Source organism: Bombus bifarius, unplaced genomic scaffold (genome assembly GCF_011952205.1).
Source record: "Bombus bifarius isolate JDL3187 unplaced genomic scaffold, Bbif_JDL3187 scf7180000008422, whole genome shotgun sequence".
NCBI classification, from domain to species: Eukaryota; Metazoa; Arthropoda; class Insecta; order Hymenoptera; family Apidae; genus Bombus; species Bombus bifarius.
In genome coordinates this window covers 170,068-183,363 of record NW_022884652.1, presented here as the reverse complement: position 1 = coordinate 183,363, position 13,296 = coordinate 170,068, and the positions used below count along the sequence as shown (strand labels likewise).

The following is a 13,296-nucleotide window of genomic DNA, read 5'->3' as shown; positions in this document are numbered from 1 at the left end:
ATTATTGCTATATTTTTAATAGTCACACATATTGGATTTGTTGTCTGGTGATTCCATTATTATTTTTCCATGAACTTGTACATTTTGATAAAATTCGCATATACTATCGTACTAACCTACTTAGGAATAATATTAAAAATAATAAGCAGAATATTGGATGTGAACAGAATCTCGAAGTAAAAGGAAGATAACGAAGATAGTTAAATTAACGTTTAGAAATCGACCATTTTTCTTCTATCTTTCTCATTATTTCATTTTCTCGTCGACTTTTCTCCTGCCTGACACAAATACACCCTTGCTTCAGCCCAGTCAGATGAATATTTCGGAACCTTCCGGAAATTCGATGACACCGACCGTACAGCCGTTTCTTTATAAAAGTTGGAATTCGCTGAAATGTTACCACTAACACACAGCCCTCTTGTCTCGTTTTATACCTCCTCTCTTTATCGCCTTATCACTAGAGAGACGTCTTCAGCTCCGCGTTCCCCCTCGACCGTTTCTTCCAGCAAGACATTGCCGACACTGATAACATTTATTTGGAGAAATGGCCCGCTCGCTCTTCGCCTCTACAACGGCCGAACAAAGTAAAGAAAAAATTCTCCGTTCATGGTGTGATCACTGCAATACATGTGATGGTGTATTAATGAGGTTCGTCGATGACGGTGGAAACATTTCTGGGCGAAGTATCGTCCGTTTCGTGGATGATTGATGGTGTATTGTCACATTTACTCGATAGATTTATTTAAAACTAGATATGCATTTTTATCGCAGGAAACAATATCTATCGTTACTGGATATCTAATTCCTATTATATGAAACAATTGTTCTTTTTAATTTAAAATTGAATAACAAATTGTTATGATGATATATCAGATATATAAATATCATTACATTTTATTATGCGATATTTGATAGATACGATATATATAAATTTAATTTGTCCAATAATTGCGTAAATGTTGTCTGACTGTTATCCAACTGTTCAGTCACTATTTAATATGCATATAAATAACAACTTTTCACATAATAGAAAGTATAAATATTAAAACAATAGAATACCAAATAAGATAAAATACTAATGTCTATAAAATGAAATGTCAAATAATATAAAATACCGATATAGCAAAGTATCGAATTCATGAAAGGTTCATTCATTACTTTATTCATTACTAGTTACGGGAAATTTAGAAGTGTAAAAATGCATAGAATAATAGATAATACACAAATCCTCCTTAGATCCTTCAGACACCAGGAATCTCATCGTCAGAGATGCGCGTAACGCGTTACGTCTGACTTGTGACGGTCCTGTTCTACTTACGACCGTAAAAATCAATTCAGCTCGCGATTATTTAAAAGAGTCGATGTCGACCGGATGCAAGCTGACCATCGACGTCGACCAAAGAGGTCAGAAAAGCGGTAGTACGATAATCTGCGTGACAGACACACAGCGAGAATCATGGCCCGGCTGGCTGGCTGGCTGGCAACGTGTACAACGAGGAAACGTAGCTAAAAAACGAAGAGAGAAGAAGCACACCTCCACCTGTTGAACGCGCCTGTATCCTCCGTCCGCCATGTCGACGAAGGAGCCAATCGTGCTTGTCCATTAGCCGTGGACCATGGTGGGAGAGTAGAAACATCCCTGGTTGGCCGATCCTTGTCTCCTCCGCGTCCCACGGGACTCCAGCTACTCCACTCGGTCCCGATTCCTCCCTGGCTCATCCCAGACTCGATGTCAGAGAGGTCCTGACGGATTCTTACCAGTCCTCGTCACGGTATCAATCACACAGCTTCCCTACGGTTAACTTGGTGTCGGTGCGCTGTTTCTCTCCTTATGAGCAATCGAGAAGAAACCAGTTTTAATTGAATCGAACAAGGACAGATCGAATGGAGAGGATTCAAGGAGCTGGCCTTAACAAGACATATTCGTATAACATTGAAGAATGAATCTCTCTGTGAGTGACTGCTGGAACGACGATCAGATTCGAAGAACATCTTTCGTGTGAATTTTGAGATTCGGTTAGAGGGGGTGAGTGTAAAAAGAGAAAGATTCTGGCTCGAAGATTCATAAGAAGATTGAAAGAGAAAGTTGATGACAGTTTGAGACAGCAGAGTTTTGTTGCGAGAATTTTGATTGGAATTGTGGTTTGAAGACTGAAATCGAGTCGTCGTTGAGCATGTGGAAATTGTTAGCTTTGACGACCACGTGATCGAAAGTTGTAGAAAGGTGCAGTGTACAATATTTGTCAAGATCGATACTCATCGAGCAATGATGAAGGACAGGAATAGTGAAGAAAAAAATTGTTTATCGACAAAGAGATGTGAAAGAATGATATCGATAGAAGATAGGAATTGAATTTGTAGAAGGAATTGATCGAAAATAATTGTAGATCGTAAATCAGAATAACGGTCGAGATGTCATCGAAAACGCTTCACAACGAGCATATCAAACGTCCGATGAACGCGTTTATGGTGTGGTCACGGGGACAGCGACGGAAAATGGCTCAGGAAAATCCGAAGATGCACAATTCTGAGATATCGAAGAGGCTTGGCGCCGAATGGAAACTGCTCAGCGAAAGTGAAAAGCGACCTTTCATCGACGAAGCTAAAAGATTAAGGTGAGTATCGAAATTTTATTAAATATTCCACAAAAAAGTAACGTTTGTATCTGTAAATTTCGAGATCCTGAAAGGAAATCACGAAATTGATCAAATATTATTTTATTTATTTATTAAAATACAAAATTTACTCAACCATGCTGTGCATTATAAATGTAGAATGGAATCTTAAAATAAGAATCCGATATGTTTTTTACATAATAATAAAATTAATGCTTAATAATATAATGTAGAGATTGGGAAAATACAAGAGTACCCGTCGCGTGATGTTCGCTACTTTTTACACGCTTCTGAAGACTCGACACGCACAACACACATTCTTGCCACATGTGCAACTCCAAATTTCCACGTGGGGTCACGCATCTGAGTCAACGTGTATATTTTCCGAATCAATCCTTGCTCACTATCGATAATTTAAACATCTACATAATTCGCCATCACTTTGCACAAATTTTTTTACACAAGTTCACAAAAATACGTACATTATATCATTCCCTGATAAATATTACGAAATTTCTTAGAAAAAGATCAAACATTATAATTTTTCTATGTACTATTCGAACTATTTTATTTACCAAAGTTACAAAATCTACTAGATTATAATACGCATCATAAATGTTATAAAATTTATCATTAAAATACAAAAATTTTTTCTTAATAAAGCAAAAATTGTAAAAATCTTCCTAAGTTCTCTAAAAGTATTTACAAAAATATCGATCAATTTCTATAAACACCAATTTTTGTGGTTTGTGAATCGAAATGTTTTTTTGAAAGAATATGAAATAGTAAGTTCGTTTCGTATCGCCTTCAATCAATATCGAAGATTTTTCTTTTGCGTGCTAATTGCTCTTTAGTCACGAGTGGCCGAACAAAATTATCGCATCGAGGCGTATCTGCAATAACTGTGAAGAGGATGAAAAACGAGGAAGGGGGATCTCGTAGTTCATAATACGGTACATTGTTGCTAAAGCTAAGGGTGTGCTGCGCTAAGCCAAGGGGTGGAATAGGGTGAACGAAGTGGTATTTATGGAGGTGGAGGGGACGGCCTCTTTATTACCGACCCTGAATATTTAATCATTGTTATGAGTTTATTTAGCTCGCCGTACGATGAACAGGTCGGAGAGATTTCACGATCGAACGACATTTTTATCATTTCTGTTTCATTCTTCACGCTATCGAGGGGAATTAATGGGGGAATAATTGCTACTTTAAACATAATATTCTATATAGTCAGCTATAACTTATTCAATCCCTTAGAGAAATATTGGATACTATTTTGTGTATTTCGAATGTGTTACGTTAAATTTTAACTTTCCCTATTTTCTTTCGGTTACTACTGGTTTTAAAAAAAGCATGAAGTAATCGTTCTTCAAAAGAGAAATTCTTTTGGGCATCTCTAAAAGAAAAGAAAACGAAGGAACTCAGATAAAGAACAACAAGACAATAAATATAGCGGAGATCGAGAGAACACGACGAAAGGAAGATTAATTTAAAAGTACGATGCGCGAACTGTCGATGACAGAATCGAGGTCTATCAGGGTTTTTCAAAGCAAAAATTGCCGGGACAGCGAATTGATAGGAGGCGGCTGGGGTTGAATATAACCGGCGCGGCGATGATGCTCGTAAAATAAATAATAGAATAATAAAGTCGGTTCTTCCTAAATTGTCGATTCACTTTCAATTGCCAAGTATTCACTTTTCCCCTCTTTTTTCGTTCGGGATAGATCGGTTTTGAAAAGAAAGAAAAATAAAAAATATATAGAAAGGGTAGAAGAAAGAAGAATCAATCGACTCGGTAGTGAATTCTATCAACGGAATGTAACATGGAATCCGCTTTTCTGTCGATGACCATGATCGAGTCCAACAAAAGGAATTATGAAGTTTCGCACTGACGCACAGTCCGTGTCAGTTGTGATTCGATTCCTTTTTTCACGGTATCGAATATTGCCTTTTTCAATTGCCGAATGAAAAATATTGTCCCGCCTAACAGACGCTACTGAAATTTTTTTCAAAAGTGGACAAATGTGTCTTCATTGTTTTGCAATCATCTTTTATTCGCAAACAATCCGTTCGAGTTTTCAAAGAGATGTGCGCATAAAATTTTCAAACTGGAAACTATATGTATTATATATATTTCAGAAAAAATTCTATTCCACATAATATGATCCTAAAACATAAAACATCAAAACAAGACCTATATATTCATTAACTAGTATTTGTTACCAAGCATGCTGTCTTTTTATTTATTCTCAACGTAATCCTATTTTCCTATCATTGAAAAATTACTCGAGTTTAAAAAAATGTGATGGAATTATTATTGAGGTATGTGTTTTTCAGGAGCATTAAAACATTAACGCTTGATGTTCTTCTACTCTTCATCTAGTGTTCACTAATAATAAAATATTTAATTCCAATTGCTTAGCTTTATCAGTTTCCTAATTAAAAACAAAAGCATATTGTGATAAATTTTCGCTCATGATAGTCTTTAAGGGTTAAAAGTTCTTTTGATTGTTGAGATGAGAATGAGATTGAGAAACAAAAATTTGGGGATAAGTATGACTCTTCTGCAACGATTGAGTTGGTATTGTTAGCCAAATTTTGCAAGCCATCTCACAAGTTTGATGACGAAACAAATTAATTTTGATCGTTCTGTTCAACATGAAAACCGCTTATACAATGCAAGCCTATAACCTATATTTTTTACTTACCAATTTTGTAATATTACTACTTAGATCGTAAGTAAATTATTCGTAGAGATTACCATATATTCTTCCACCACATCCCATCTCAAAAAGAAACAAATCCACTGAAACAAACTAACAACCATCCCCACTGGAAGTCTGTAAAATCGACTTGAGGGAGCCACAATATTCATTCTACCCGCGAAAACATTTCTCAGGTAAAGATACAGAGAGTCAGGGGAGGAAAATTTCGAGCAGAGACGTGTAACGGCGAATCCGCTTTTCTGGCGGATGACGGCGTCGCTGACGATTCTGGTAACGGTAGTGTGCAAAAACGAGAGGGGTTGGCCCGCGGGGGAGGGTTGCCAAGAGAGGGAGGAACGGTCGTAAAATAAAGAGGAGAGGGCCCGATAAAAGTCGTTCCCCTGGAGCCAGGTTCCTGGTAGGAACGGGTTCCCCTGGAGCCAAGCCGTCACTGGCCCGACGTAATCTGTCCGTTCGTTCACGGCGACTCACAATGTGGCCCCCGAGATAACAAATAAAGCCCCATTGTCGCAATTGTGTGGATTTAAAAGGATTTGCGCGGCTCCTCTGCCGGCCCCTACCCTCTCCGCCGCCCCTGGTCTCACCCCCTCGCTTGCTGTTCGTTGGCTGTGCCGTGCTGCCACTGCTGCTGCCTGTCCTACGATACCCTCCTCCTCAACCCTCTTTTCTCCCAGCTCCTACAGACGCTCTGTCTACCCCGTTCTCGGTCGCGCACCGAGGAAACCGAGAAGGAAAGCGGCGAGAGTGAAAATGCTGCATCGAAACGGTGGTAAAGAATTGGTGAGTTAGAGTCAGTTGCGTCGATCAACGATGTAAGGTGAAATGGGGAAGGTTAGGGGATAGGCGATAGGCAACGAGGTTTTGAAGATTTTTTATATGGTTGGTGGGTTTTCTGCGAACGATGTTAGAATTAATTATAAAAACTGACGTAGATAGAATGGAGACTAAAGGAGAAGAATACGAGAAACAAATTTCCAATTTTTTACAAAGAAGCTGTTTTAAAATTCAATATATCGTCGATCAATCCTGTTTTATCAAAATTGTTTTCGTATTATCTGGTTTCCGAGCTAAACACGCGTTTCTTCGCCATATCCAACATTTTGAAAATATGTCGATGCAAATTCGTATATTGTTGAACTCAATTCAAGAGATGAAATGTTTCTTTTACCATGCAAATATAATAATGAATACTTCAGCTTGAATATTTGGTACACTTTTCCATATTTAGTTTTCTATATACGAAAAGGTCAGTGTAAATAAACTCAACCTTCCTGATTCGCCTCGCTATCGCTATCATAATCAAAACCATCCCCCTTTAGGATAGACGTAACCGAGAAATATGGAAAACAATATCAAACAACTTTTTACATATTGCAATAATTATCAAAAGGTATATAACATGGACCAATTTATCCAACAATAATCGGTCACATCGACGACCAATATTCAGTTACACGGGTCACGAGAAGACCGTCACGAGGGCATCGAGAAAGTCCGTCGATCGTTGGCAGCACAATGACATTTATGACGAATCGTTACACTAACGACATTCGCTAGGCCACCAGAGGACAATCGTGACTAATTGTTATTGTTTCTTGTTGCGGCAGCCGCGAGCGCAACTACCGCGCGGCTTATGTCCACCGATATGATATAACGCGTTGTTTATCGCACGGTTGGAAGTGGTGTGTGGTCACACCCTCTCCCTGCTAGCTCTGGCGGTGTGCTATTTTCCCTGTGTGATGGTGGTGGTAGAGGGCTCCAAGCGAATTGTAAAGATTACGCCCGATGTTTATGCATTTATGCTGAATTATTGTCGGCGGGGCTTTACCGATGTTTATGCTGATTTACGCTTTGTGCTATCTGCCGGGACACATTGTCCCGGAATTATTATTCCGCTGCGTCACTCTCGCCGCGAGGAACCGAAATTTCGGATTTCGTTCGCGAGTTGGAAAATTCTCCACCGTTATACACCTCGTGGTTCGTTTTCGACCACGCCGATACGAACCATCGGTTTTGCCAATGTGCAGCCTGACTTCCCTCGTTATTCCTATCGTTCGATCCCGAGAATCGATGATACACTTGAAATATAGAAAATATAGAAATATGACGACACTTGTCTTGCAAAAATAAGATGAATTTGGATTTATTTCCAGTATTGTATTAATATATCATTGAATTGGAAAGTTAAAAATTTCATCATTTTATTTATTTCCTTTATTACAATCATTTTATTCGTCTATTTAGTAAAGAAATGCTAGGAGAGGAAGATCGATGTCGAAATTGTGTAAAATGTCCTGATAAATTCATCACATACTACAGTACCTAAAGATTTATATATTCGTAGATTTAAAACAAATATTTTACATAATATATAAATGATATGAGATTAATTTTCTACCAAGCTTATATTTACAGTAAATCCATGTAACTGATGCATATATCTGCGTTCCTAGATACCTTTCAAATTTTACCATGACAGTCGTATCTCATCACGGTATTCATGATATTTCAAAATATTTTATATAACACACACAATATATTCATAAAAGGTGTCTATATGTGTTCAAATATTTTCGCCAGACACTGTATAGAAAATAGAACATATCGATGCTGAAAAGTACTAAAAACCCCTGGCGAGATGGTCGAAGTAATTCGAGTGGTTGTGATTGTGCGCGCGTTTTCCGGCAGGATTCCCCAACGCGAAACTCTAGGCACGTAAAAAAGAGTTCCCGCCCGTGAAACACCTATCTCGCTCGCTTTCTTTTATCTCCGTGAGGCGAAGCATAAATAAGGACTGCGTTTGTGCGCCTCTTGGGTACATAATGGAGTATTATGTGACGGAGATACCACGGGGTTCTGACTCTTCCCTTCCTCCCCTCACTTTTACCAGCCTGTCGACACAAACGTGGCGTCGACTGCGCCTTCAGCCGGGGTGTGTGTACAAGATATTAGCTGCAAATACCCATGGTGTCCCGTATCGTGTTCTAGTACCACGATAATACGTTCCTTTGTACGGATAACGGTGTCGAGAGCAAAGTTTACCGAATTCTCGAGTGTCTCATCTCGTCTCGCGCGATTCTTCCAGCGATAACGCGACACCTTGGATTATCGAAGATTGATAGAGGGCGACATCATTGTTTAAAACTGTACAGACTGATTTTTCTTGGTAAACTTGGAAAATAATCTGTATTTTATCGAGATACGATGCACTTACTTAAATTATTTATATATATTTTTAAATATACAATTAGAAAAATACTTGTCGAAAGTGCTTTTGCTCAAATTAATATCGACTTCGATTAATTAAATCTACGTTGTTTGAACGAATGTTTCTGTTACGTTCTAAACGCGTTTCTTCGTTATGAAAGATTCGTGAAAATTCCTAGAATCTTGCAAGCGTTTTCGTTCAACCAGCGGTGCCAGAGATTATGCCTTCGACCCTTCGAAGAACTATCGCGTTCGCCGTGGCAAAACTATTCAATTAGGCCACCCCTGAAACGCTCGAACACAAGCCTCCCTTACAACCTAGCGATAGCAGGTTTAGCGGTAGATTTACGATAGCTAGAAATATCTTAAAATTTCATGTAACGAAAAAATCAAATGAACGTTTCATTCTTCTCGCCTTAATCATCGTTAATAAATCATAACAAATTATCAATAAATACTAAGTTAAATAATTATTACTTATCATTAATTAGTAAATTGTTGTGTAGGTTGACCTAGATCTTATATTAATGTTCCTTAATCAGACGTTAAATCTATCATTCGTAAAAAAACACATGGTCACTTCAATAAAGAAACAGACATTCTTCAAATATATCGTGGACATCGCGTACCTGTCTATTCTGTATTTAATTATAATATTCTATTGAAACTTCGTTTTAATTATAATCTTCTATCAAACGTTTAATATTGTAACACAGAAAAACATTTTCCTTGCAGAGCCCTCCACATGAAAGAGCACCCAGACTACAAGTACCGGCCACGCAGGAAGCCGAAATCTTTAGTAAAGAAAGAGAACAAATTCGGTTTCTCGATATCACCCCTGATGTCCTCGGGTGAGACCTTAGGCAATATATCGAGAAGCCTCTTGCCACCTTTGGCACCACCATCGCACCACACGTTGATGAGCCACGAGGATCTCAAGATCCCCCGTTTCTTCCCGCCATTTCCATACCCCCTATATCCTATACAACACAAACTTGGAGAAGAGTTCAACGGTGGCAAATTGGCCGCAGATTTGGCGCTTCAAGCACTCTACGGAGGCAGCACCTTTTATTCGAGCCATCAAACCATGTCCTGGCCGGGATTATCAACAGCGACCTGTCTCCAACCCAATTGTGGCTGTCCAAGTCCACCTAAAGATCCAAAGAGGCCGTACTTGCCCACCAAATTAGAAGAAAGGCCTTTTCCTAGTCCAGGTAAGCCAGAAGAGGATGGATTTCCTTCGGACAGAGACTCTAGCAGGGAAGAAGCTCGATATAGAAAACTTGAAGAAGATACATACTTGTCTTCGGTCGACAGGCACCAGGAAGACAGGTCTCAAGATAGATTTTCTTCGTCTTCTTCTTCGTCACCTACTGATCAGACAGAAAAAGCTGTTAGTAGTGTTCCAACGACGACGTCGACCGCAACGACAAAAGTGGAGAGCGCGTTTTCGGTTCAAAATCTGACGTCGTCCAGTTCAAATTTGGGAAGTCATCGCGGCCACGTCATATGAAGACCGCTTCCGGTTCTCCCGGACCTAAACTTCCGGGGGAACCTGGTACCACCTGGATGGCCAAGCACTGACTGGTGGAGGGTACCACCGATGTTATCGCCCATTCCTCAGACCACGGTGACGAATTTAAACGTACCACCAAAGGACGACGAGGTTCAATTACAAGAAGAACAGAGAAACTCCGTGATGGCCAGGTCGAGGGGCATTCATATTGGAAATGTACAGTGATCATTGATGCCCAGGGAGATGAATGGCTTCTAAAATGATTCGATTGAAAACTGTCGATCGAAGGTCCATAATCTGTTATGTAAACGATGACGAAAGAAAGTTATCAATTGTGTATATGATGTAAACGGGACTTTTCATTGGAAAAGTGACTCTTTTACGAATCGGAGATTTACATTTATAGAATCTTATACTCTCCTCCTTAGTTAAAATGTCTTATCTACCACCTTGAAATTGAAGAAAACTGAAGTTGAATGGTGTACTTTGTTCTATCTTTAGTTTTCTTCGTTCAATCGAAAATACTTAGTCACTATTTCGTAAGAGCATGTGTAATATAACATATTGTTAAAAGATAAAAACATATGGAAATACTAATTGGGTTCATATCTGAACCTAATTAATTGTTATGTAAATGCTATAATAAATACGATGACATGTAAATACCTTCCGTATCCGCTGCATATCTTCAAAAATACTAGATAGGATATTTTGACGAAGGAGGGCTGTATAGAAAAAGGTATGAAAGATGAACCACGAAGGTCGTCGATCGTTCGTAACCTGTTGCGTTGTGTGATAATTCCAACAGCCTACTTAACCTGTTTTTTACGATTGTATATATGATATCTCGTTGAGAGGAAATCCTAAAACCTGGTTGGAGACCTCGAGAAATACCACATCATCCCAGTGATGTTCCACAATGTCCACGAGTGATCTTACTCTTGGGAGTTGCAGCTTTTTCGCTAGGGAGACGGAACGAGTCGAACTTTTCGATGAGAATTCGTTATGCGACTCGACGGTGGATACCAAAGCCGAATCGATAACTCGCCACGGCCAAAATCCTACAAAGAGAGAAGCGAAAGGGTCCTTTCTGGCAAAGCGTGTACAGGGATGCCAGAGAAGAGTCCAATTTTGATGAGATAACCAACCCTCTCGGTGGCACATATTACCGCACACGCGAGCCCAAAGCGCCACGGGAGGACAGAAAAGAGCCCCCATACGAGCGAAGAGAGGTAGGAAAAAAATAAAACCCTCTTCGAGCAGAGGCAAATCTCTTCTTTAGGGCGCGGCCATGCGAAATAAGCCAAACATTCTGAATGCTAACGTAGATGCGACACAGCGGACCTGTATACGCGTTATACCACCCCCCCCCGTCTCCTCACGAGATGATTTTATTGCGTCGCGCATTGATACTGCAACTCCCTGATATTTTCCCTGTGTCTTTCTCATTTTCCTTTTCTGTTTCTGTTATTCGTTAATTTCCTTTTTTAGCAACCTTGTAATTGCTAGATCGCAGGTTGGTGGTGATTGTGAGGGAGAGATTGGTAAGTGAATCGACGATATGAATTTATTTTTACGTCTTCTTTTAGCTATCATAAAGATTTTGAAATCTTGTGATCCTTTCGAGATCCTTTTGCACAATTAAATTGATATTATTAGCGAAATTGCATAAATCACAAGATGTCGGTGTCAATATATATTCCTGTGCAATACTAACACGTTTATTAATAAAGCAAATGGAATTTGAGGAGGTATACGTTATCTAATTGTTCTATTTAATGTAAAATTTTAGAAAGGAAATTATTGACTCATAACTTATAACTTGTTGATTTACTAATATTTATTGTGCAAGAGGATCCTGGTTATTACTGTTGTATTTCTTATGTTATTCGTAGTTCTATTGTTGTTTTGTTTGTTTCGTTTAGAAAATATTGACGAAAGAGTTTATAATAAATAGACTATGGATATTTATGCATATATATATAGAATACATATAATATAAAAAGATATATAAAATATCCAAAGTACTCATTATACTACCTTAAAGGTAAATCTTTTATTTTTTAAATTGTGTGCATAAAAATTCGCAGTCCAGTAATGTGCAGCATACAAACTGTACAACTAACAGTTTAGTATTTATCAATTAATTTTGTACTATAGAAAGTTTCGAAGGTAAAAAAATATTAAAAAAAAAACTTGTTTAAAGAACGAAGTTCATACGTAATCTAGTATTGTTTATCATATCTCTCTCATAATCCTACTGAAAAGAAACTACATAAAAGCAGGACGCAAAAGTGTCGAACATTCTTTTTCGAATGGCATAGAAATATACGAAGCTGTAATTTATTACTGTGAAGCTTTAAACAATTGGCCAGTAATAATAAAACGTTCAATTCGAGCAAATTGTTTGCAGATGTGCCATTCTGTCCGCGAATTGCTCAATTCGTTGTTGGTCCCCTTTGACCTCTTCCCCCTGTTCACGCAGTTTTATTGCAGCTGATTTTTCGCGATCGACGCGCACCCGTATATTCAAAATTTTATACGCTTGTTTTGCCGCGCGAGACACGTATTTTTCGGTGAAAAATTTCGACCATGACGATCGAGCCTCACTACTGACCAGAATGGAAACTAATTTCCACGCACACTTCCCCCACATCTAGAAATTGTATACAGTTAACAAAAAAAAAAAAAAGAAGAAAAAAGAAAATCGTAACGATCATAGAGAATCGACGATGCAAAAAAAAGAGTACATATAATGTAAAGCGTATTGTAAACAAATAGAAACATATCTTCTCGATATTTACATAAGTTCCTCGGCTACCGTTCATTTTCAACGTTAAACGAGAGAAAAGACGAGAAATATAGAGGATCATGTAGGGGTTTTCCATTAATCACAAAAAATGGCTGCGTTAACGCCCCAGGCGATATGCACGTAATCATTGTTAATTATTTGCTGTAATATAACGCGACGTTTGTAAATAAATTGGATCTTAACCGAAGCATTTGACTTGCCTGTGCTATATCCTAATTGCGTAAAAGGTTCTTTGATAGCAGTAACATCACGTTTTGCATGTTTCCTTTAAGCATTTTTATAATACAAGAAATTAATTTAACTTTTCCCGCACTATCATTTTATGGAATACTCAAATTTCTAATACAATAGAACTTTGATTATTCGAACTAATCATGACACGTTGCTCAAGGTAATCGAATATTTTACCACCAATTATTT

The 13,296-nt window shown here is 38.4% G+C and overlaps 1 protein-coding gene across 1 annotated transcript; it reads left to right on the top strand.

Moving 5' to 3' along the window:
• The first annotated feature begins 1,706 nt into the window (after positions 1-1,706).
• On the top strand, positions 1,707-13,072 carry LOC117212990 (transcription factor Sox-21-B-like). Its single transcript, XM_033458174.1, has 2 exons — positions 1,707-2,615; positions 9,284-13,072. The coding sequence occupies exons 1-2, from the start codon at positions 2,413-2,415 to the stop codon at positions 10,059-10,061; spliced, it is 981 nt and encodes a 326-aa protein (XP_033314065.1). The 5' UTR covers positions 1,707-2,412; the 3' UTR covers positions 10,062-13,072.
• The last annotated feature ends 224 nt before the right edge of the window (positions 13,073-13,296 follow it).